We start from the raw sequence: 24397 nt of genomic DNA on the forward strand, positions 1-24397 counted from the left end.
CTGACAGGAATGTTTGCATCTAAGTTCATTTTATAATGTTGGTACAACTAAATAAGTTTTCTTGTCTATTATTTTACGTATTGGCGGGAAAAGACAAAAATTTTACTTAATTTGGCGGGAAAGTGTGATCACTTCACAGTTCACTTTTTCATCAGACAGTGAAGTAACAAAATTAAACTTACTTAGTTAAAACTAATAAAACGGGACCAACAAAGGCGTTGAAGGTATGATTTCCATAGTTTTTTAACGCTTTATGCGTGGATATAGTAGAAAACGCCGAATTATTTGTTCAGAAAAGTTCAAAGCATCAATAAAAATTGATGAATTCAAGTCGTTAAAAAACAATTTTAGCGAAGATGTTTTCTAACTCTTTATGAGTAGTTCACGATAGTAAATATATATTTATAAAGTACGTATCTATATGAGGGACGGTTGTGTACTAAGTATTTGCGTGAAAAATAATGGATTCTCACTGATCTACCTACCTATTTACCCATTGGAGCTTATATAGATAAATGATCAGTTCTAAAAGATGACGATGTATTGGTAGTACCTACCTACGGAGTAGACTGCTTTTATTTTATACTAGCTAATTTGCCTGGCTTCGCTCGGGTGACATTTTTGATATACCTATTATATAGGTAGGTATAATATCTTCATCTGTTCATCATGAACAAGTATTGACCCATCGTCGGTCTACTACTGCGCACCAAAGAGTATGTAATCACTACGTTCTGCGCACAGTTCTCTCAGAATGAGAATAATTTAGGCCATAACCTACCACGTTGGCCAAGAGCAGATTTCAAACACCAAAAAGAGAGAGAGCTTTCTTTTGCTTGCTTTTCTTTTGAGAGCTTTAGAGAGCTTTCTGGCACGCAGGTTTCCTCATGATATTTTCCTTAATTAAAGCACTATGATCATTGTTGTAAAGGGCACCCTCTTCAGGGCCTACTGCCAGTGTTTTTATACCTGTCAGTTATGGTACCGGTACAAGAGGGCGTCCTTTAGCACCATAAGGGTGCAATATAATGATGCATACCGCATCCTTATGAAGCTTCCAAGATACTGCAGCGCATCGAGCATGTTCGCCGAGGCGGGAATGCCCGATTTCTTTGCTGTTATCAGGACGCGGATATCTTCCTTCTGGGAAAGATTGCGTGGCTCTGATAACAGCATCCTCCAGGTGGTAGGCCAGGACCTACGCAGTCCAATAATAGCTCATTGGAGGTTGATGCATCGAGATTCAAACAGAAAATAGCTCAAAATTGCTCACCTTCAGTGTGCTATTTTGAATTTAATTTAAATATTATTATTATTATTATGTAATATTATTTCATTTTTGTACATTTTTGTTTTTGGGTTTTTACCCTAATAAAGAAACTTATTATTATTATTATATTATTAGTGTTGTTCGAATTTTTTTTACTGTACAGCAGCGAGCATGTCTCGAAACCTGCGCCAACAGACGCGCGTCAGTTACGCCGAGCTAGAGCCGCCGGCCGCGGACGAGTATGTGTGTGAGTACCTATTTAACAACTTCTCTACAACGAATGTCAGCCACGGCGGTCAATCTCCACAGAGATTAGCCATCTGCGCGAAACATAATGTGATTAAATAATTTTCTTTTATTTAAGTACTATAATTGTTTCTGAAAAGATAGATTAATTGAACCAGAGACAATTTAAATAAGGTAATTGCAGCTAAATACGGACCCCTTGCCCATTACTACAGTTTACATATGTTTGCGTTTCTACGATATTTTATGTTATAAGTATTGATTTACCAAAATACTAAAAACTGTTAAATCTTTTTGATCTAGAGAGCTATGCTTGGGAACGCCCTACCGGCATCATGTTTTCCTCTCCACTTTTAATATGGGTACCTTCAAGTCAAGAGTATAGGTATCTTCTAGGCAAGCGTGTTCCATCTTAAAGGCTGCATCATCACTTGCTAGCAGGTCTGATAACAGCGAAGCGCTAATCTAGAATAAAACTCGAGTAAACCAATATGGTAACTAAGTGTGAACACTAGTGTGGTGTTGCAGTGTGCACGGAATGCCGCGACTACGTGTACGAGTACTGCTCCATACACGGCCCGCTGCTTGTAGTGCCCGACGACAAGGTAGGCCAACCCTTCAAGCACAACCAACATCCTCCGACTTATCGCTGGCCCACTACTGAGTACGGGTCTCGACACGGTACCAGCCACATTACACTAGCGCCACTCATTTAATCCTTCAAGCACAACCAACATCCTCCGACTTATCGCTGGCCCACTACTGAGTACGGGTCTCGACACGGTACCAGCCACATTACACTAGCGCCACTCATTTAATCCTTCAAACACAACCAACATCCTCCGACTTATCGCTGGCCCACTACTGAGTACGGGTCTCGACACGGTACCAGCCACATTACACTAGCGCCACTCATTTAATCCTTCAAACACAACCAACATCCTCCGAATTATAGAATAGAATAGTATATATTTTTATTTAAATAAACTTTTACAAGTGCTTTTGAATCGTCAAAATAATTCACCACTGGTTCAGAATGCCGTTCCTACCGAGAAGAACCAGTACTTCTATAAACACTTTTTGAGTTATTTATCACCAAAAAATATTGAAAATCTTCTTTTTTAAAGTGTGTTAAAAAGTAAGCTATACCTACCTGGCTATAAAGAATGATAGTAACAGGTAAACAGTCGAGGTAAGCGAGTACCGTTTCACCTTTAGTGGCGCGCCTGTAGTGAACTCTGTACTCAGCGCTAAGGCTGAGATCTATAAGAGAGCGTACTTGACTTTGCTCAGACTTAAGTTTCAGTCAAAACGAGACAGATTTATGGCAACGGTATAACGCTGTCTCGTTTTAACAGCAGTGTCTTAAGTCTAAGCTAAGTCAAAGTGGGCTCTATACTCGTAAATCTCAGTCTAAGCGTGTCGCACTGGTTGGCAGGTGCCGGCGGCGGCGCGCTGCCCGGCCGGCGTGCCGCGCGCCGCGCTCACCATCCCGCACGCCTTCCTGCACCTCGCGCGCTCCGGCATCCCAGGTTCCACTCCCCACCAACCGACTCTATTTACTCACACACCTATTTATTTCATTTCCTACCCTTTTCATGTAAGACCTATTCATTCTAGACCATTAGTTTTGTCAAAAATCGCATCAAATAAAAAATTCTCATCGATCGCCTAGTTAGTATAATAATTATGTATAATAATCTATCAAATCATTCTTATAAAGCATGTAGATAGGTATATAAGTTCGCAAATAAAAATATTTTGTAGCTTTATACATCTTATATTGTTAGTTGCTTCAAAATGTTTAGTTCACAATAAGATTATCTCGAACACCTATTTTTTACTTAATAATTATGTTATTGTAAACACTAAGTAAGTTATATCTAAGATTTACTAAGTGTTAATTGGTAAATGTCCAAACTGTGATAATTAATTGTACTTCGGACTTGCGCCAGTGCTAGGTAAATCTTAGGTTTAATACCTAGTTAACCAAAGGAATTAACGTTTAGTTTCTTTTAATGTTCTACTCCTGAAATGCTCCGTCATCCCTTCACTCAGCTTCACCTACCTAACTTGATTTTCTCTTCCTTTAATGAGCTTCTGCTTGTAGGACAGACAAGTTTGCGTGAAGTCGGGGTATTCAGATTTCAATCTGATTTGATTTTTTAGACTTCTGTATATTATAAGATAAAACTTAAGATTTACAGAATGAATTCTGATAAAAGACCGAAATTAACGACTATTACAGAACATTTCGGCCTTAATCTTAGGTACTACCGATAAGTAATTCAGGCTTTAACAGACTTAGGTTATACCGATTTGAAAAGTTTGAACGCAACTCCGTACCGTCCTGTAGGAGCTGGTGTGGGAGTGTTCAGTTCGCTGGCGTTGCCCAGTGGGGTGCGCTTCGGCCCCTACCGCGGCGTGCGGGCCAAGGCGGCCACCTCCTTGTATTGCTGGCAGGTAACCCACACTCCATACTATGTATCCCGCAAATAACTTAACAGAATATACGTATTTTCAAATCTACTAATCTGTAAAATAAAGATATTTTCCTGGAATAAAAATATCCCGAGTGTCATGCAATATTGTTTGTATAGATATACGATCGTAACGGCAAACGCTCGCACGTAATAGACGCCGAAGACGAGAACAATTCCAACTGGATGCGCTATGTGAACTGCTCGCGACATTGGTGCGAGCAGAACCTGGTTGCTTACCAGTACAGGGGCGAGCTGTATTACAGGTTTCGTATATCCTCCATACACACAAACAGACCAACTGGATGCGCTATGTGAACTGCTCGCGACATTGGTGCGAGCAGAACCTGGTCGCTTACCAGTACAGGGGCGAGCTGTATTACAGGTTTTGTATATCCTCCATACACACAAACAGACCAACTGGATGCGCTATGTGAACTGCTCGCGACATTGGTGCGAGCAGAACCTGGTCGCTTACCAGTACAGGGGCGAGCTGTATTACAGGTTTTGTATATCCTCCATACACACAAACAGACCAACTGGATGCGCTATGTGAACTGCTCGCGACATTGGTGCGAGCAGAACCTGGTCGCTTACCAATACAGGGGCGAGCTGTATTACAGGTTTTGTATATCCTCCATACACACAAACAGACCAACTGGATGCGCTATGTGAACTGCTCGCGACATTGGTGCGAGCAGAACCTGCTCGCTTACCAGTACAGGGGCGAGCTGTATTACAGGTTTTGTACATCACACTAATATTATAAAGGCGAAAGTTTGTATGTGTGTGTGTGTGTATGTTTGTTACTCCTTCACGCAAAAACCACTGGACGGATTTGGCTGAAATTCGGAATGGAGATAGATAATATCCTGGATTAGCACATAGGCTACTTTTTATCCCGGAAAACCAAAGAGGACTCCCGTGATTTCGAAAAACCTAAATCCACGCGGACGAAGTCGCGGGCGTCACCTAGTCCTCCATACACACAAACAGACCAACTGGATGCGCTATGTGAACTGCGCACTCGCGACATTGGTGCGAGCAGAACCTGCTCGCTTACCAGTACAGGGGCGAGCTGTATTACAGGTTTTGTATATCCTCCATACAAACTTTTCTTTTTTTTTTAATTGAATAAGTACTCTTGGTACTAAAATTAGAATTTTATGCCACTTTTCAAATAATCATGTTATGTAATTTACACTCATTTAGTGTATATTTGTCACTAATTTTAAAGAAAAATACCCATTTCAGGACGATCAAAGCAATTCCCCGTTTCACGGAGCTGCTGGTGTTCTACGGCGCGCAGTTCGCGAACATGCTGCGCGTCGACTTACGCGCCTACAACCGCCCCAAGGAGTACGCGCAGAAATTCGGTACATAAACATTATCTTCAATTTCATCATAAATTACTAGCTTATGCCCGCGACTTCGTCCGCGTAGACTACACTTTTAAACTCCTATTTTACCCACTAGGGTTTGAATTTCCAAAAATCCTTAGCGGATGTGTACGTCATAGTAGCTACCTGCATGCCCAGCCCGATCTCTCAAGTAGTTTGAGCTGTGCATTGATACATATCAGCCAGTCAGCCAGTCAGCCTTCCCTTTTGAATATTTAGATACAGACTTAGGGCATGTTTCACAACCGCCCGATACACTTTATCTTGACGTCATTGTAGCCTCAATAGCTCAACGGTTATAAGAGCAGTCTGAAAACCGAAAGGTCGGAGGTTCAAACCCCATCCGTTGCACTATTGTCGTAACCACTCTTAGCACAAGCTTAACGCTTAGTTGGAGGGCAAAGGCGAATGTTAGTCATGATTAAAATGACTAGTTAATTTAATATTCTTTTGTTTTAATTTTTTTGAGTTTCCCCAGATTTTCAGATTCTTCGATAAATTTTTGCTAGTGTTATGGTTACAGCCTGCACAGATTTGTTGTACTATAGATATTTTCTAAATAAAAACTGCTATCGAGGCTCACACTTTTTTTTAAAAAAGATTCTACTGTACTGTATAGTATTTTAGTAGATAAGACTACTTATTTCTTAAAATATGAATTGTATCATTAAATTGATTTTTCGTTACAGGAGCTCCTCCCAAGAAAACTGCGAAGACCCTAAAAGAGACACCACATACCGTGTCTTCCAAGGAAGTTGAACTTAAATTAAATCAAACCAAACGAGTAAACAGTAACAATAAAGAAAACCAACAAAAATGCGAAAAGAAATCAGATGAACCAAAAGTAAAGAAACCTAAAAAATCTTCCAACAAAAAGTACGTACCGCCGATAAAAAAGACTAAAGAAACTTCAAATGAACCAAATATTCCAAATAACGAAAACATCGAAGCCTTTAAAAATACTTCTAGTGACAAACAGAATGCTGTTCACGAACCAGTGCCAAAGAAAGCTAAACACACGCAACCAACTACAACGAACACCGAAAACATAGACGCGAATAATAATTCACAAACCGATACAAAACAGATCAATATTAAAGTAACCGAAAATTTCCTTCAAAACGATCTACTTTGTGATATATGCAATTATAAAACACACTCACAAAAATCTTTGAAGCTTCACTTGATTTTACACACACAGGACAAAAATGTATTGAAGTGTAGCTATTGTGGATATATGACTAAGGAAAAATGTAACTTGATTAGACACTTGAGATGCCACACGGGTGATAAAGCATTTTCGTGCAAGGTTTGTGATTCCAAATTTACACGGAGCGGTATCTTAAAAGATCACATGAGAACTCACACGGGTGATAAACCGTTTTCGTGCAAGGTTTGTGATTCCAAATTTACACGGAGCGGTATCTTAAAAGATCACATGAGAACTCACACGGGTGATAAACCGTTTTCGTGCAAGGTTTGTGATTCCAAATTTACACGGAGCGGTATCTTAAAAGATCACATGAGAACTCACACGGGTGATAAACCGTTTTCGTGCAAGGTTTGTGATTCCAAATTTACACGGAGCGATACCTTAAAAGATCACATGAGAACTCACACGGGGGAAAAACCGTTTTCATGCAAGGTTTGTGATTCCAAATTTACATGGAGCGGTAACTTAAAAGATCACATGAAAACTCACACGAGGGAAAAACCATTTTCGTGCAAGGTTTGTGATTCCCAATTTACACAGAGCGGTAGCTTAAAATATCACATGAGAACCCACACGGGGGAAAAACCCTTTTCATGTAAGATTTGCGATTCCAAATTTACACAGAGCGGTCACTTAAAAAGACACATGAGAACTCACACGGGGGAAAAACGATTTTCATGCAAGGTGTGCAATTACAAATGTATACAAAGCAGTACCTTAAGAACTCACATGAGAACCCAACACTCTGGTGAGAAATATGTTGAAACGCTATAAATGTTCACATAGCAGTAATACACACATTCAAGAACTCATATTGATGAGAATATATTAATTTAATTTATTTATTTTTGCTTTATTCTTCTCAAATATGCCGAGAAGGCAATTTTATGTTTTTTATGATGTTTTTATGTATGTTTTCTATTATTGTCGTTACATTAAGAGGGGTCTCTCCGTCACTCGCTCCATACAAACGTAGTTCGTCTCTCATTGGAATACTAACCAAACTTGGGAACTAATATCTCTGTGGTTTTCCAGATTTCCGTTAAAATATTCGGTTTCAAAGTTACGCGGTCTTAAAAATTCACATACAAATCTTTGAGCCCCTGTAATTTTAAAACTACATATTTTTAGCAAAATGTAAGACACCACAGGCACAGATATTAGTTTCTAGAATATGTGTGCAAAATTTCATGGACTTTGGTTGCTTAATATTCAAATGAAATTGAGACTACGATTGTATGGAGTAAGTGACGGAGAGAGCCCTGTTAAGGTTTGGCCTCACAAAGAGCTCCAGGTTGTACCTAATGCAATGTGAGCGCTTCAATACAGCCCCTTGTCTTACAAATGGACACGCATACATTCAGTGTGATCTCCCATACTGCTTTCTTTGTACTTTGCGTGTGCAGATCTTAATTTATGAAACATTTTTTTTATTACACTTTATCATAGACATACAAGAGTTAGGGTTGGCGCACATATGGCAGAGCGCGGCGGAGCGCAGCGCAGAGCATGCCCGCGAGGTTTTCTAATCGCGTGACACATTACGCGAATTTGTACTAGAGAATGCGCGAGCACGCGCGGGACTGCGCGCGGATGCGCGAGTATCCGCACGGACGCACAATTGATTTTAGATATTATTTCAATGAGGACAATGTCCGACAATGAGAATAATATTTTGACTGTGAAAAATGCTCTGCGCTGCGCTCCGCCATATGTGCGCCAGCCCTTAGTGATAAAAGTATCTAAGAGTGAAATAAATTTTAATCTAAATAAAATAAATTAAATCTAAAAGGACAACCGAAACCACTGTGATTTTTTTTTGTTCATTACAGTTTTTACTGAATTCTTTTTTAAGTATAAACATGTCCATTAGTCTTAGTTAGTAGTATCATATGTAGTTAAGTATATTTTGAGTACATTTTCTTTGATATTATTTTTAATTTTCTATTAGGTATAAAAATAAATAAAAATAGGTACAGTATCTACCTAAACATGAATAACGGGTATCGTTTTACTTTTGCTATTGTAATAATTTAGCTATAATTAAATTAAATAGTTTCTTCACCATAGTGTTTGTTATTATTATACCTACCTAGATACCTACCTGTCTACTTAAACCTACCAATTAAGTATTTCGCAGCCTCTCAGTGTCTAAGTTTTTTTTAAATTCCGTGGGAACTCTGATTTCTAGGGTTTCGTGACTCAAAAGGTAAAACTGAACCATTATAGGATCACTTGTTGTCTGTCTGTCTGTCCATCCGTCCGTCTGTCAAAAAATACCTATAGGGTACAAATAAAAATTGATGTTATATAAAAAGCGCCCAGGCGTTGCTATTTCAAGTCCCGAAGGCCCCATTCGCACGAGAGCTTTTTTAACGTCCGTTAGAAAAACATTCGAATAGAACAAATGCATTCCCAAGTATCTGTTCACACCATAGACATACAATTTTCGCTTTGGTTCACACGTCAACGCTTTTCAACGCGTCCTTTGTATATTCAGCGCAACGCCGGGTTTTAACGCAACGCTTTTTAAGCTTCGTTCAGACCGGGCCAACGAACGCCCAACGATGGATATTTATCGTTCGCTAGCGTTGGCTTCCGCACGCTCGTTGGAGTTCGTTAATACGTCCAAATACATTTAGTGCTCGAACGAACGTTCGTTGGCACTTGATTCCGGTTCTTTTCTCTTTCATTCGCAATTTAATCATGGACGACGACGACATCATTATAATTGCTAGTTTTATATACCAAAACGAGTTAGCAAGAACAAGAAAAAATAAACGTAAGCGAAGATGGTGGACAACCACATATTTTCATCTGAATGGCGAGAAATATCCAAGTAATTATCAAATTGGACGTCTACACGCTACGCACTCTTGCTTCAACTGAGCGTTCGTTCGTTGGCCTTCGGCGACCGTCCAAACAGAGTTCGATCAAATAGCTCGATTTCTTTGATGTTACCGCCACGCTTCGGATCGCCGGCACACGCCAACGAGCGATCCTTGGCATTCGCTAAGCCGTCCAGATTGCAGCAACGACGGTCAACGAAACCCGTTCGTTGGCGTTCGTTTGGCCGGTCTGTACGCAGAATTAGGGTTAGCAGCCTTTTGTAGAATGACAAGGATCTTTTGGCGCGTGGCCAATATCGGAACTAACGCCGCCATCTTGTGAATTGTCATGCTGCGCCCTGGTACATTCCGACAAGGCTCTTTTGGCGCGTGGCCAATATCGGAACTTACGCCGCCATCTTGTGAAGTGTCACGCTGCCCCTCGTGTACAAATCCGACAAGGCTCTTTTGGCGCGTGGCCAAAATCGGAACTAAAGCCGCTATCTTGAGAAATGCACTTGTTGATAGTTCTCCGTGCTGGCATAAAGCTACAACAGCGTCCTCACAAGTGCCAAAAGAGCTATAAACACCAGCAGAACCATAGAACACAAAAACCGGCCACTTCTTACAAACAAACACTCCAAAAAGGCACCGCACGCGCGCCAGCAAACGCCAACACAGACGAAGTCCCGAACCAAACCTATTTATTGTAAAATGGACCAAAGAGCATGTAATAGAATGACAATGACAGGGGGATGTAGTTGACAGTTGTCTTGGATGATAGGTACCTACTAGTGCTATCTCTATGACAGTTGTAGAACAAAGGCTGCCAGGCCGTAAAATAAATTAAAAAAAAAAAAAAAGGCTGCCAGCCGTTCAAATCTCCTCAATTTTAGGGAATATGTTGAAAATGTCAATGTTGAAAATCGAGTAAGTTACATTATAGTTATTTAAACTGAATGAGAAATCTGAAAAGCCATCCCTATTTTCACATAGGCAAAAAATAATGAAAACCATTTCTAGGCCATGGAGTTGCAACCTATCTTGTTCACTTAAATACGTACTTATCTCATGCTAAATATAGCTATAAGATGCAGACACAAATATGCTGTATTTATTATCATGATATATCGTGAAGTTATGTAATGATTATTTAAAAAGAAACAGTGAAATTGAGATTTTTTAATTAGCAATACTAAATAGAGAAAATCATTGCAAAACAATTAACTTCAATTTGATTATGTCCATCTCTACAAGTTACATTATAAGTAATTTTCTCTGTTGTTTTCAGTATTTACTACCATAGTAGGTAGTACTATTTATCTAATCTTAGGAGTTCATTTATCTAATATGGACTGAAATACCTTAACTAATAAAATGAAGTGTTGTGTGCCCTCTTGTACTAATGGCTTAAAAACAGACTCGAAAAACACTCAAAAAGTTACCTTTCACAAGTAAGTGCTGTAGACAAATTTGAAGGCAAATAATAATCAGATAATCTTTTTCTTATCTTCATACATTTAAAACTATACCATGCAGATAACATACATCCTAAACTGGTGGATCATGGATGTAAAAACTTAAAATTATGCTCTAGGTTTTTTACATTAGCTCCCACTAAGAAAGGATTTTGAGTATTTTAATAAAAATAGCGAGCACTCAAGCAGGTTGGTCACCTGATGTTAAGTGATTACCGTCACCCATGAATATTTGCGACACCAGTAGAATCGTGTACTGAGTCTTCAAGAATTTGTTGGCCCATTGAAACAGTTGTTAAAATTGATCAAATGGAAGGAGTTGGTAGCTACGTATAAACTTTTACTTATACAATATTATAAGAATTACAACATCAACAGTACTTTATGCATGTAGAAAAGGTTTGCAAAATGAATTGTGTGAAAGAACATATAACACACAATTATGTTCTTTCACAGAATCTATCCAACAAAAGGGGTGGATGCGTTGATGGATGGCAGAAGTGAGTGGATGAAGAGGAAGGATGCGAACCCCATAACACCACAATAACAACACCAACAAAACGCACAACGGACTTAGTCTGTGTTGGTGTTACCTGGCGGGCTTGCTCTGGTTTTTTGGAGGGTTTTTTTTTTGTTAAAACTGACTGGAAAGCGCTCTAAGGGTGTGCCGTGCGTGTGTCGGCGAGCGCCGGCACAGACGGGGTCCATACTTGTATAGTTTAACTAACTTGTTGCAAATAACTACAAACTTGACATTGGCTAGTCTTTGTAAAGCCAGACGATAGAGAGACACGCACAACAGACGGAAATGTTTAAATGCGGAAACCAGCCCAGAGGGAAGTAGAAGAGCCCCATGTAGAGTGGGAAAGGTCAGGAAGAAGACGATGAATTATACTTTGAATTTCAGGGTTCCAAAAGAGAAATACTGTCGAGTAGCCTGGTTCGCAGCCCTAGGCATAGAAGAGAGTGAACTACCTGAAGCCCCAGTGGTATGCTCCCTACATTTCAAAGACTCCAACTTCTATAACGGCAAGAATGGCTCAAAGATAGTGCAAAAGGGGGCTGTGCCCTTTGTACAGGTAAATTCAGCTATTCATAACTATATGATGCTCGCAGCTTCGCCCGCGAGGATTGGTCAGGTCCTGCAGCATCAGGATTGAGGAGTTAGAATCCAAATTTTTTATGGAACTATGTCGCAAAGTTCCTCTACTGACAAAAAAAAAATACTACACAAATCGGTTCAGAAATCTCTGAGACACCAGTGTACATAGGTTCAAAAACATAACTCCTCCATTTTATAAGTCGGTTAAAAAAGAAGCCTATGTTACTTTTTGGTTAATCCTCTACTTGTCTATGAAAGTCCTGTCAAAATAGGTTCAGCCATTCCGAAGATTAGCCTGTTTAAACAGACAGACACTTCATTTTTATTTCTTAGTATAGAATATAGATTAGTATAGATGGAGAAAGCTGAATTTGGCAAGAAGTTGATCTATTCTTGCACCTCAAGTGAATCATCAGTAAAATATATATCACTAACCATTGGAAATGTACTCTGGACTATGTGAAAAAAAAACCAGTGCTATATAACTCAGAGCCTCAATAGCTCAACCGGCAAAGGAGTGGACTGAAAACCGAAAGGTCGATGGTTCAAACCCCGCCGTTGCACTATTGTCGTACCTACTCCTAGCACAAGCCTGACGCTTACTTGGAGAGGAAAGGGGAATATTACTCATTTAACATGGCTAATATTCTTTAAAAAAATAAAAAATAAAAAAAACAAAAGGTGAATTTATATATCAGGTATTTTAAGCCGAATATGTACATTAGTTTCAGGTATTTTAAGTTTCCGATGCCAAATATGTTGGTTCAGCTTATTGAAAAACATTGTACAGGTCTTTTAAAAAGTACTTTTTTAATAATTTTTGAACCCCTGTTTGCTTGTAATTAAAATAAAAATGAAACTAAAATTATTTTGAAAATTTTTGTAGTATTTATTTATTTTACTTTGAAGAGTGTGTAATATGAAGTGAGTGAAACAATATAGCCTGATTTTAGGCATTCTCTTTTACCCAAATACTACAGTTGTTGTTGGCACTTGCATGAAGGCAAACCACCACCAGTCACCTCACAACACTATTGTTTCAGGTGTGTATGATATGCCTGGATACAAATTGTAAACTTTACCCACTGAGCAAGTATAACCTGGAGCAAGCGTATGAAATATTGACAGGTCTTCAAGTAAGTTGTTTTAAATTTTTTTTAGATACAAGTTAGCCCTCGACTGCAATCTCACCTGGTGGTAAGTGATAGTGCAGTCTAAGATGGAAGCGGGCTAACCTCACATGGGTCTGGCAGTTTTTATTAAACCCATACTCCTTTGATTTCTACATGGCATCATACCAGAAAGCTAAATCACTTGGCTGTGAATGTGTTCGGAGCGAAGTCTATACAAAGTAATTAAGTCCTGCTGACACAATTTAATGTCAATGTATTAACAGGGCTCTCTCCGTCACTCGTTTCATACAATCATAGTTCCAATTTCATTTGAATATTAAGCAACCAAAGAGTCCATGAAATTTTGCAGACATATTCTAGAAACTAATATCTGTGTCTGTGGTGTTTTAGATTTTTCTAAAAATATGTAGTTTTAAAATTACAGGGGCTCAAAGATTTGTATGAAATTTTTTAAGACCGCGTAATTTTGAAACCGAATATTTTAACAGGAATCTGGAAAACCACTGACATAGATATTAGTTTCTGGAATATGTCTGTAAAATTTCATGGACTTTGATTGCTTAATATTCAAATGAAATTGGAACTACGATTGTATGAAACGAGTGACGGAGAAGCCCTCTTAAGTACTCACCTATGGTGCTGAAATGTGGACACTGACAAATGGCCTTGTTCACAAATTCTAAGTTGCTCGGTGACCTATGGAGAGGGCTATGTTAGGAGTTTCCCTGAGGGATAAGATCCGAAATGAGGAGATCTGCAGGAGAACCAAGGTCACTGACATAGCCCAAACTGTTAGCAAGCTGAAGTGGCAGTGGGCAGGCCATGTCTGTCTTAGAGGCGATGGCCGTTGGAGCCGGAAAGTCCTTGAGTGGAAACCAAGTGTATTGTGGGACGCCCTCCAGCACGATGGACCGACGATATAAAGCGGCTGGCGGGAAGTGGCTGGATGAGGAAGGCTGAGGGCCGGGTGTGGTGGCGCTCTACAGGGAAGGCCTATGTCCAACAGTGGACGTCCACAGGCTGATGATGATGGTATTATGTAACATGTTGGTTGTGTTCCAGTTGCAACAAACGGTGCCGTATTTGACGCCGGCAGCCTGCTCGGAGTGTGCTCAGCGCCTCACCAACTGCAGCCAGTTCCGACACAAGAGTCTGAGAGCACACGTGCTGTTATTTGAGCTATTTAAACAGCACGAAGTGGTACGTATACATGCTAGATTCTTTGCTTCTATAGAAAACATATTTATAAAAGACTAGAGGATGCCCGCGGCTTCGCCCGCGTGGATTTCGGTTCTTTTTTAAATCCCGTAGGAACTCTTTGTTTTTTCGGGATAAAAAGTGGCCTATGTCCATCCCTGGGATATAAGCTAACTCTGTACCAAACGTCAGAATCGGTTAAACTGTTGGGCCGTGAAAAGGTAGCAGACAGACACACTTTCGCATTTATAATATTAAGTATGGATACGTATATATTGCACGTAGTCCGTCGTAGTAACATAAAAAATGAATTTTGATGTGATATCGATATACCCAAATTCGCCGTCCCAGCACTAGATGGTGCACACAGTGACAAAAGGACATACGCACACAAAAGATTGACACGCATTTTGAGCTTACCATCTGTCCAGTTAATCATTGGTCTTAGGTCTTTTTTGATAAAAAACAATGTTGCTAAGTAAACTTATGGACAGATTACATAAAGACTGATTAATTTCAGCCAGTAATAGTTTAGTATTTACTAGCCGATGCTCGCGACTTTGTCCGCGTGGATTTAGGTTTTTTGAAATCCCGTGGGAATTCTTTGATTTTCCGGGATAAATAGTAGCCTATGTGCCAATCCAGGATATAATCTATCTCCATTTTAAATTTCAGCCCAATCCGTCCAGTAGTTTTTGCGTGAAGGAGTAACAAACATACACACACACACACACACACACACACACACAAACAAATTTTCTCCTTTATAATATTATAGTGTGATGTGATTGTAAGGGTTTACTTTTTTTCAGTTAACAGTACCAAAAATAAGAACTATAAGTCGACACGACGAAGGACTGGCGTCTAAAATAACACAAAAGTTTTTCAAACCCAACCATTGTGACCTAAATGTTGTCGACAGTTCATCCGTAGAAATAGAAATAGACAATGTAGAGACGAAATCCATAGTCAAAGTAGAAAAACAAGATGAAATAGTATTTGCTTTTGAACGTAAAGAAAACGATAGTTTTACAGAATTAGCAGTCCACGGTATCAAAAATGATTTGAATGAAGACATTGATATTGACGTAGATTTTTTGAATGATGACAACAATGTTGATTTTTTGAACAATGACACTGATGATGACGGATTTTTGGATGAAAATTTGACTGCTTTGAATGATAAAGAACTAAATGTCAGTAATTTGGCAGGTGTTGGGGTTGAATTTGTTACTAAAGTTGAAACCGATAAAGGTGTTGATGAGAACGTACCAAAAACAGTCGTTAATAACATTAAAATAACAAGGAAAGGGAATCCGGTTGGAACTAAAACTGTTCGTAAGAGAACCCGGGCTGTTAAAAGAAACGTTACAAAAAAAGTTGACGAATCTAAACCTAAAAGAACATCGAGGTCCAAAAAATCTGGTGCTCCAAAATTAGTAAGGAATGCCAGAAACAAATTGAGTATATTTGATACAACTCAATTGACACTTGAAGAGCAAATAGCGGAAATCGACAAGAGGAAGGAATCTAGTAACTATAAGAATTCTGGTTTTCAGTGTGATGTATGCTATAAGGGGTTTATTACTGAAATTACTTATACTCGACATATGAAGAAGCATACCAAGGTAAGCAAGACACACTGTACTATGCGGGTTTTAGGGTTTCTAAGGGACTTATTAATAAGCCTCCGCGGTCCGTCTGTCTGTCTGTCAGCGGGCTGTATCTTGTGAACTAGGTAGAGACTAGAGAGTTGAAATTTAAATACAGAATTTGTATACGTTTTTTGTTAATCATTAGCTGTCTAATCCGGCACCCTCTGTAATCCGACAAGTCTATTTTATTATTGAACTAGCTGATGCCCGCGACTTCGTTCGCGTGGATGTAAGTTTTTTAAAAATCCTGTGGGAACACTTTAATTTTCCGGGATAAAAAGTAGCCTATGTGCTAATCCAGGGTATAATTCATCTCCAATCTTAATTTCAGCCCAATCCGCTTAGTGCGTTTGCGTGAAGGAGTAACCAACATACACACACATACATATACACATACACACACATACATATACACATACACACACATACATATACACATACACACAAACTTTCCCCTTTATAGTATTAGTGTGATGTGATGTGATTTACTTTTGACATACATAGTGAAGTACCTATGACTTGCATTTCAGAGTAGGTATGAATGACATATAGAATCTTATTGTTGGATCTTTAATTTGTCGGATTACAAGGTACTCTTTTGTAAAAAACGACAGACTATAGGGGTTCTTACGCAGTACTCTATAATCCGACAAATTTGATAGTCTGACACTGCCCTGCAAAACGTTTGTCGGATTACCGGGGGTCCACTGTATTTGGAATGTTGGCAGGCGTTCGGCACGCTGGAGTGCCCGGTGTGCAAGCAGTACTGGGGCGACAAGTACGCGCTGCACAAGCACAGCAAGTCGCACGCGACGCGCTACACGTGCACGCTGTGCGGCTACACCACCATGACCAAGTGAGTTCCCGCTTAGCTCACAGGATACCTACTACTACCACTTTCATAGGTAAAAAAACCGGCCAAGTGCGGGTCAGACTCGCGCACTGAGGGTTCCGTACTCGGGTATTTTTTTACATTTTGCCAAATTTCATGATTCTAGAATCTAGGTCAACAGGAAGTACCCTATAGGTTTTCTTGGTCTCCTTTTGGCTTTGCCGTAGTCTGGTAAAAATCCGAAAAACGTTATAGTTACATAACAAAAAAAAAAATAGAAAAGTATTTCTTTCACGGTGGTACGGAATCCTTCGTGTCCTACTCGCACTTTACTGGTTTTAGATTATTTTGCAAATGCGTCTAGAATTATGAAGTTTTTTTTTTTCAACACGTACGTCTAGCATTACAGGATAGTTCCTATAGATTCAAATGAACTTTTTACAAGTGCTTTTGAATCGTCAAAATAATCTACCACTGGTTCGGAATGCCGTTCCTACCGCAAAGAACCAGCAAGAAATTCGGCGGTTGCTCTTTTCGATTGTTCAATTTACAATAATATTCCATACAAGCAAATACAGCCCCGCGTTCGCTGGAGCGAGTCAAATTCATGCTTTTTACCATTTACGTAATTCATCTTCATTTGTATGCTTTTGCCAGGAGCATGCTTTTTAATATAAACTAGCGACCCGCCCCGGCTTCGCACGGGTGGACATTTATTTTTTCTATTTTCCGGGATAAAATATAGCCTATACGGATTCGGAAGAATCCCTCTAAGTAATGGTAAAAGAAATTTTGAAATCGGTCCAGTAGTTTTTGAGCCTATTCAATACAAACATACAAAAATACAAAAATACAAAGGTTTCCTCGGCTGATGCCCGCGGCTTCGCCCGCGTGGATATAGGTTTTTCGAAATCCCGTGGTAACTCTTTGATTTCCCGGGATAAATAGTAGCCTGTGCTAATCCAGGGTATAATCTACTTCCATTCTGAATTTCAGCCAAATCCGCCCAGTGCTTTTAGCGTGAAAGAGTAACAAACATACACACATACATACACACATACATTCACAAACTTTCGCCTTCATAATATTAATGTGATTACCCTAACCAATTGCCAATCTGCGCTTGGCCGGCATGGTGGTGGACATTGTTGTAAACTGTTCTCATTCTAAGAAGAGACCAGTGCTCAGTAGTGGGCCGGCGAAGGGTTGTTGATGATGAAGGTTTGTTGTTGCAGCGAGTCTGCGCGAATGCACGAAAACTGGCACAAGGGCACCCGGTACAAGTGTGACCACTGTGACGCTGAATTCATGTAAGTATACTATACAATGAATTCATGTAAGTATACTATACAATGAATTCATGTAAGTATACTATACAATAATATATTTTCTCAAGCAACAAAGGCCCACAATATTATGTTAGTAACCATTTTTTTTTTCTTTTTTTTTTTTTTGGTGTGGGTTTAATCTAAGAAGACTATGTCACCCCCGTAGGTTCTACAATCAACAATTATAATGCATATATAAGTGTAAATTAAAAATTTACAACACCCCCGACAAGTGAAGGTTACAGTAACTAGAAAAGACCTGATAACTTTCAAACGGCTGAACCGATTTTCTTGGACTATTCCGCGCCTACGATCCAAAGTATCTGAGTTTTCCAAAACATCATTTTCAAATAAATAATTATGTATCAAGGCAACGTCCATATTGACAGCTTGACATTTGTCAATTGACATAATATTATGAACCTAACGGTTATCTAACCTTCTTTTCTGCAAGAAAACTAGAAAAAAGCTGATAACTCTTAAACTGCTGAACCAATTTTTTTGGATTATAGCTAAGAACACTCTCGATCAAGCCACCTTTCAAACAAAAAAAAGTAAATTAAAATCGGTTCATTCGTTTAGGCGCTACGATGCCACTAGCAAAAGCTTAACGTTATTAAGCTACTTTAAGGCGTAAGCGACGGGCCTGCCCGCAAAATTCAAATTTAATTTGGTCTTTCACAACTTGTAAACTAATACAACAACGTAGGCTTATGGTATTTTAATTGCGACAATGGCAGTATCATCCTCACAGGTTTACATAAAAATCTTTACTTGAAAGGGTCCAGTTTAAGAAATTAGCTCTAGTATCGACTACCCTCATAAATTAGTCGAGACTAGAGCTAATTTCTTAAACTGGACCTTTTCAAGTAAAGATTTTTACATAAACCCCCACTCTGGGGGATGATACTCCCATTGTCGCAATTAAAATACCATAAGCCTACTTTGTCGTATTAGTTTACAAATTGCGAAAAACCAAATTAAATTTGAATTTCGCGGGCAGACCCGTCTCATGCCCCTTAACACAATCCGATGCCAGTGACCATTTGCCTTATCTTATAGTTTTAGTTTTTTTCAAACCCGCATTGTATAGCGAGCAAAACTCGGGTCAACGCCCCACCTACGACGCGGCATTGACTTCGAGTGACCTATTTACGGAACGTTCGTTGACCTCTAGCGTCAGTCAGATGTTTTATTTGCAATATATTGTGACCTTTTAAAAAGATACAGGATTTTAAAAAAATCGTAGTTTTTTAATGGTATTTTATTAGTAATAATCATCAGTACTATCACGTGTCTTCGTTTTTGCTAGCGTTCTGGTTACACCCTGTATTTTGACTATAGTCTAAACCGTGGAATGAAGTTAGTATACCGCTTTCTCTGTTTCGTATTCCCATACAAATGACTGAGACAAAAATCTCAGTGGGTGTTAACTATTTTGAGTCACACCTACCAATCACAAACGAAACTATGTTTCGAATTGAATTTCAAATGATTTTGAAAACATCTTTGTGGTTGGTTGGTATTTAAAAATGGTTATTACATTTCGAATATTTGCAGAATAGATATAAAAGTGAAATCTTTAAAATTAATAATATCACACTTAATATTATAAAGCCGAAAGTTTGTATGTGTGTGTGTGTATGTTTGTTACTCCTTCGCGCAAAAACTACCAGACGGATTTGGCTGAAATTTGGAATGGAGATAGATTATACCCTGGATTAGCACATAGGCTACTTTTTATCCCGGAAAATCAAAGAGTTCCCACGGGATTTTTAAAAAACTACATCCACGCGAACGAAGTCGCGGGTATCAGCTAGTAATTTTATAAACTAAAAAAACTGACATTTTCGATTGCTTATTGCTAATACGCCTTTGTGGCTTCCATTTTTCGCGCTAGCTGTAATATTGGTGCCTTGAAAAGAAGAGTGAATAGGCACCTTCTGGGCAGGCGTGCTCCACCTTTAGCTGAATCATTTCCTGCTTGGTGTGAGTAAAATATCCTATTAATGTACTACTTTGTTTTCTCTCAGAAAGTACACGTCATACATGACGCACTTGCGTGTGAAGCACCCTTCAGACCACATCTGCAATCAGTGCGGCTACTCCTACCTGAACGAGCTGGGCCTCCGCTCGCACTTGCGCAGGATTCACCGCTTGGACAAAGTCGAGGTGAGACCTCGCCGCTACAGTACTACCACTATGCCGATGTACCTGCGCAGACAGCAAGTACACGTCATACATGACGCACTTGCGTGTGAAGCACCCTTCAGACCACATCTGCAATCAGTGCGGCTACTCCTACCTGAACGAGCTGGGCCTCCGCTCGCACTTGCGCAGGATTCACCGCTTGGACAAAGTCGAGGTGAGACCTCGCCGCTACAGTACTACCACTATGCCGATGTACCTGCGCAGACAGCAAGTACACGTCATACACGACGCACTTGCGTGTGAAGCACCCTTCAGACCACATCTGCAATCAGTGCGGCTACTCCTACCTGAACGAGCTGGGCCTCCGCTCGCACTTGCGCAGGATTCACCGCTTGGACAAAGTCGAGGTGAGACCTCGCCGCTACAGTACTACCACTATGCCGATGTACCTGCGCAGACAGCAAGTACACGTCATACATGACGCACTTGCGTGTGAAGCACCCTTCAGACCACATCTGCAATCAGTGCGGCTACTCCTACCTGAACGAGCTGGGCCTCCGCTCGCACTTGCGCAGGATTCACCGCTTGGACAAAGTCGAGGTGAGACCTCGCCGCTACAGTACTACCACTATGCCGATGTACCTGCGCAGACAGCAAGTACACGTCATACATGACGCACTTGCGTGTGAAGCACCCTTCAGACCACATCTGCAATCAGTGCGGCTACTCCTACCTGAACGAGCTGGGCCTCCGCTCGCACTTGCGCAGGATTCACCGCTTGGACAAAGTCGAGGTGAGACCTCGCCGCTACAGTACTACCACTATGCCGATGTACCTGCGCAGACAGCAAGTACACGTCATACATGACGCACTTGCGTGTGAAGCACCCTTCAGACCACATCTGCAATCAGTGCGGCTACTCCTACCTGAACGAGCTGGGCCTCCGCTCGCACTTGCGCAGGATTCACCGCTTGGACAAAGTCGAGGTGAGACCTCGCCGCTACAGTACTACCACTATGCCGATGTACCTGCGCAGACAGCAAGTACACGTCATACATGACGCACTTGCGTGTGAAGCACCCTTCAGACCACATCTGCAATCAGTGCGGCTACTCCTACCTGAACGAGCTGGGCCTCCGCTCGCACTTGCGCAGGATTCACCGCTTGGACAAAGTCGAGGTGAGACCTCGCCGCTACAGTACTACCACTATGCCGATGTACCTGCGCAGACAGCAAGTACACGTCATACATGACGCACTTGCGTGTGAAGCACCCTTCAGACCACATCTGCAATCAGTGCGGCTACTCCTACCTGAACGAGCTGGGCCTCCGCTCGCACTTGCGCAGGATTCACCGCTTGGACAAAGTCGAGGTGAGACCTCGCCGCTACAGTACTACCACTATGCCGATGTACCTGCGCAGACAGCAAGTACACGTCATACACGACGCACTTGCGTGTGAAGCACCCTTCAGACCACATCTGCAATCAGTGCGGCTACTCCTACCTGAACGAGCTGGGCCTCCGCTCGCACTTGCGCAGGATTCACCGCTTGGACAAAGTCGAGGTGAGACCTCGCCGCTACAGTACTACCACTATGCCGATGTACCTGCGCAGACAGCAAGTACACGTCATACATGACGCACTTGCGTGTGAAGCACCCTTCAGACCACATCTGCAATCAGTGCGGCTACTCCTACCTGAACGAGTTTCGGAAATAGAGGATGGAACTCCTCAACGGGTAACAGTAAAACGATCGCGATCAGTATAATAGCTTAGTAGAAAGTAGACTCTTAGGTTGAAATCTATAGAGTAAACTTCGACTTTGCTTAGACTTAAGCTTCAGTTAAAACGGGACAGATTTATGCAAGCAGTATAACGCTGTCTCGTTTTAACACTGCCTTAAGTCTGAGCAAAGTCAAAGTGCGCTCTATAGATCTCGGACATAGTGACAATACAACACATTTGGTAAGTATACCACCCATTCTTTGTCTATGGAATAGGTAGGCTATACTAGTGTGAAATAATGGAAAATAAGTTGGAATTTTGTTCCAGAATCCAGACGGGCCGCTGTGCGAGGAGTGCAACGTGCGCTTCGCGAGCAGTGCGGCCTACGAACAGCATCTGAAGGTTTCGCCCAAACACTTCACTCCCGAGTAAGTTTCATAAGTTTAATTATTACTAGCTGATGCCCGCGACTCCGTCCGCGTGGACTTACGTTTTTCGAAATCCCGTAGGAACTGTTTGATTTTCCGGGATAAAAGTAGCCTATGTGCTAATCCTGGATTTTGTGGTATCTAATCAGTAACCATCAGTACTATCACTCGTGTTGGTCTGTATGTCTGTGTGTCACAGAACGCGGCGAGTCAACCAGGCGGTGCCGCCGCGCTGCTACAGCAAGGGCAGTGGTCGCCACAAGCGGAGGCGGGGAGACCCCGCTGACGTCATCACTTGCGAACAGGTGAGTACCATCACCATCCCCTTCCCCCCCTTGTCCTTCCCCCCTCCTGTGTCCCCTTGTGTGTGGTGTTCCCAAGTAAACAATCTGAGATTCACTATTATTTTTATAATAATTCGTCGACGTAGTCGAAGTAAACGTCGGGCGAGTTTCCATCCTTATGTCGTCGACATTCCATGTACACGCACGAAACGTTTTGCGTCTTCATTCCTCATACGCATGGCTAAGGTTTGGAATACTCTTCCGCGATCTGTGTTTCCTACCAATTGCAATCTGGGTATCTTTTAAAAAAGAGTGAATAGGCATCTTCTAGGTAAACGTGTCCCATCTTGGACCACATCGTCACTTTCCATCAGGTGTGATATTGGTCAAGCGCTTGCCTATAATGAATAAAAAAAATCAAGCCATTCTACAATGCAGCCCTTTGAACGAGAAATGACATTTTGCTTTTTACTATATTTTAAAAATTTATGACACACTTCAAGGAAATTTCTAAATATTATGTTATATTATTGTTTCCAGTGTGGCATCGAACTCAAAGACTTCTTGCGGTATACATTCCACTTCAAGCGCGAGCACCCCGACAAGAACCGGACCCAGTTCTCTCCCAACAATCAGAAAGTGTTGTGTGAGCTGTGTGGAAAACATTTTCAGGTGAGACTCTCTCTACTCCTCTCCCTCTTTCAACCTCTCTACCCCTCTCCCTCTTTCAACCTCTCTACCCCTCTCCCTCTTTCAACCTCTCTCTTCCTCTCCGATAAAACGCTAGATATCGTCTACGTGCCTACAGATGGCGCTGTGCTTAAATCATACGTGATACGCTGGATGACCTCCTACATCAGCGAAACGTGCCGACAGAGTCAAATACCATCATGTACCGAATGCAGACTACACTCGCGGCCTTCGTTACCTGCCATCGGTGCGAACGGATACAGCTATTTTTAATTTTACTTATTCTATACAATTTCATGTAAAGCGATTTATTAAGGGGCATGAGACCGGCCTGCCCGCGAAATTCAAATTTCATATAGCTAATTTCTTAACCTGGACCCTTTCAAGTAAAGATTTTTATATAAACCTGTGAGGATAATATTGTTATCGTCGCAAATAAAATAACCATAAGCCTACGTTGTCGTATTAGTTTAAAAAATGCGAAAAACCAAATTAAATTTGAATTTCGCGGGCAGGCCCGTCGCTTCCACCTTAAACCATTTCCAGAACCAAAAGGACTTCTACTTTCACTACCAGCTCCGGACAGTCGGCCTAATGTAACTTATGTTAGATGACGTTTACTTACCTATAGATGTCGCCTACGTACTAATAGCGTACTTTATCACGAAATTTTCTAGATGGCCACTACGCGTCAATAGATGGCGCTGTCCCTTCGCTAGATGGCAACTACGCGATTCGTGATTTCGCTGACTCCGAAATTAAATACTTAAATTATAAATGCGAAAGTGTGTCCGTCTCTCTGACTGTCTGCTAACTTTTCACGGCCCGACTGTTTAACCGATTTTGATGAAATTTGGTACAGGGTTAATTTACATCACGGAGAACCAAAGTGTTCCCACGGGTTTCTTAAAGGTCTATCCGTTTAACCAATTTATATGAAATTTGTTACAGAGATA

At 40.8% G+C, this 24397-nt stretch overlaps 3 protein-coding genes across 6 annotated transcripts; all 3 read left to right on the forward strand.

Moving 5' to 3' along the window:
* Positions 1 to 153: 153 nt before the first annotated feature.
* Positions 154 to 7573, forward strand: LOC123879491 (gastrula zinc finger protein XlCGF57.1-like). Of its 4 annotated transcripts, none has more exons than XM_045927221.1 (6): positions 154 to 224; positions 1434 to 1517; positions 2045 to 2121; positions 3873 to 3979; positions 5251 to 5372; positions 6086 to 7573. In XM_045927221.1, the coding sequence occupies exons 2-6, from the start codon at positions 1442 to 1444 to the stop codon at positions 7381 to 7383; spliced, it is 1680 nt and encodes a 559-aa protein (XP_045783177.1). In that variant the 5' UTR covers positions 154 to 224; positions 1434 to 1441; the 3' UTR covers positions 7384 to 7573. The 4 variants fall into 4 exon arrangements, with proteins under 4 accessions (XP_045783177.1, XP_045783176.1, XP_045783178.1 ...); XM_045927220.1 differs by lacking the exon at positions 154 to 224 and adding an exon at positions 4117 to 4262 and having other exon boundaries at positions 1413 to 1517; XM_045927222.1 differs by lacking the exons at positions 154 to 224; positions 1434 to 1517; positions 2045 to 2121; positions 3873 to 3979 and adding an exon at positions 4343 to 4500.
* A 3051-nt stretch (positions 7574 to 10624) lies between these two features.
* On the forward strand, positions 10625 to 21750 carry LOC123879646. The gene is made up of 8 exons (XM_045927472.1): positions 10625 to 10891; positions 11823 to 11994; positions 13061 to 13153; positions 14213 to 14350; positions 15160 to 15975; positions 16731 to 16858; positions 18070 to 18144; positions 20389 to 21750. Exons 1-8 carry the CDS (start codon positions 10815 to 10817, stop codon positions 20792 to 20794), a joined length of 1905 nt encoding a protein of 634 aa, XP_045783428.1. The 5' UTR covers positions 10625 to 10814; the 3' UTR covers positions 20795 to 21750.
* LOC123879292 (zinc finger protein 883-like) lies at positions 20984 to 24055 on the forward strand. The gene is made up of 7 exons (XM_045926936.1): positions 20984 to 21299; positions 21350 to 21685; positions 21736 to 21878; positions 22367 to 22467; positions 22667 to 22772; positions 23292 to 23423; positions 23957 to 24055. The coding sequence occupies exons 1-7, from the start codon at positions 20984 to 20986 to the stop codon at positions 24053 to 24055; spliced, it is 1233 nt and encodes a 410-aa protein (XP_045782892.1).
* The last annotated feature ends 342 nt before the right edge of the window (positions 24056 to 24397 follow it).

This window comes from Maniola jurtina, chromosome 28 (assembly GCF_905333055.1).
Source record: "Maniola jurtina chromosome 28, ilManJurt1.1, whole genome shotgun sequence".
NCBI lineage: Eukaryota > Metazoa > Arthropoda > Insecta > Lepidoptera > Nymphalidae > Maniola > Maniola jurtina.

What these genes read in the sequence shown, in the direction of transcription:
- LOC123879491 (XM_045927220.1), top strand. Translation starts at nt 2,055, where the DNA reads ATGCCGCGACTACGTGTACGAGTACTGCTCCATACACGGCCCGCTGCT. An exon ending in CCTCCTTGTATTGCTGGCAG is followed by an intron (nt 3,980 to 4,116) that starts GTAACCCACACT and finishes TTGTTTGTATAG; the next exon opens with ATATACGATCGTAACGGCAA. An exon ending in AGGGGCGAGCTGTATTACAG is followed by an intron (nt 4,263 to 5,250) that starts GTTTCGTATATC and finishes TACCCATTTCAG; the next exon opens with GACGATCAAAGCAATTCCCC.
- LOC123879646 (XM_045927472.1), top strand. Translation starts at nt 10,815, where the DNA reads ATGAAGTGTTGTGTGCCCTCTTGTACTAATGGCTTAAAAACAGACTCG. An exon ending in CAAAAAGTTACCTTTCACAA is followed by an intron (nt 10,892 to 11,822) that starts GTAAGTGCTGTA and finishes TTTGAATTTCAG; the next exon opens with GGTTCCAAAAGAGAAATACT. An exon ending in CACTGTGACGCTGAATTCAT is followed by an intron (nt 18,145 to 20,388) that starts GTAAGTATACTA and finishes CTGCGCAGACAG; the next exon opens with CAAGTACACGTCATACATGA.
- LOC123879292 (XM_045926936.1), top strand. Translation starts at nt 20,984, where the DNA reads ATGACGCACTTGCGTGTGAAGCACCCTTCAGACCACATCTGCAATCAG. An exon ending in ACCGCTTGGACAAAGTCGAG is followed by an intron (nt 21,686 to 21,735) that starts GTGAGACCTCGC and finishes GTACCTGCGCAG; the next exon opens with ACAGCAAGTACACGTCATAC. An exon ending in ACCGCTTGGACAAAGTCGAG is followed by an intron (nt 21,879 to 22,366) that starts GTGAGACCTCGC and finishes ATTTTGTTCCAG; the next exon opens with AATCCAGACGGGCCGCTGTG.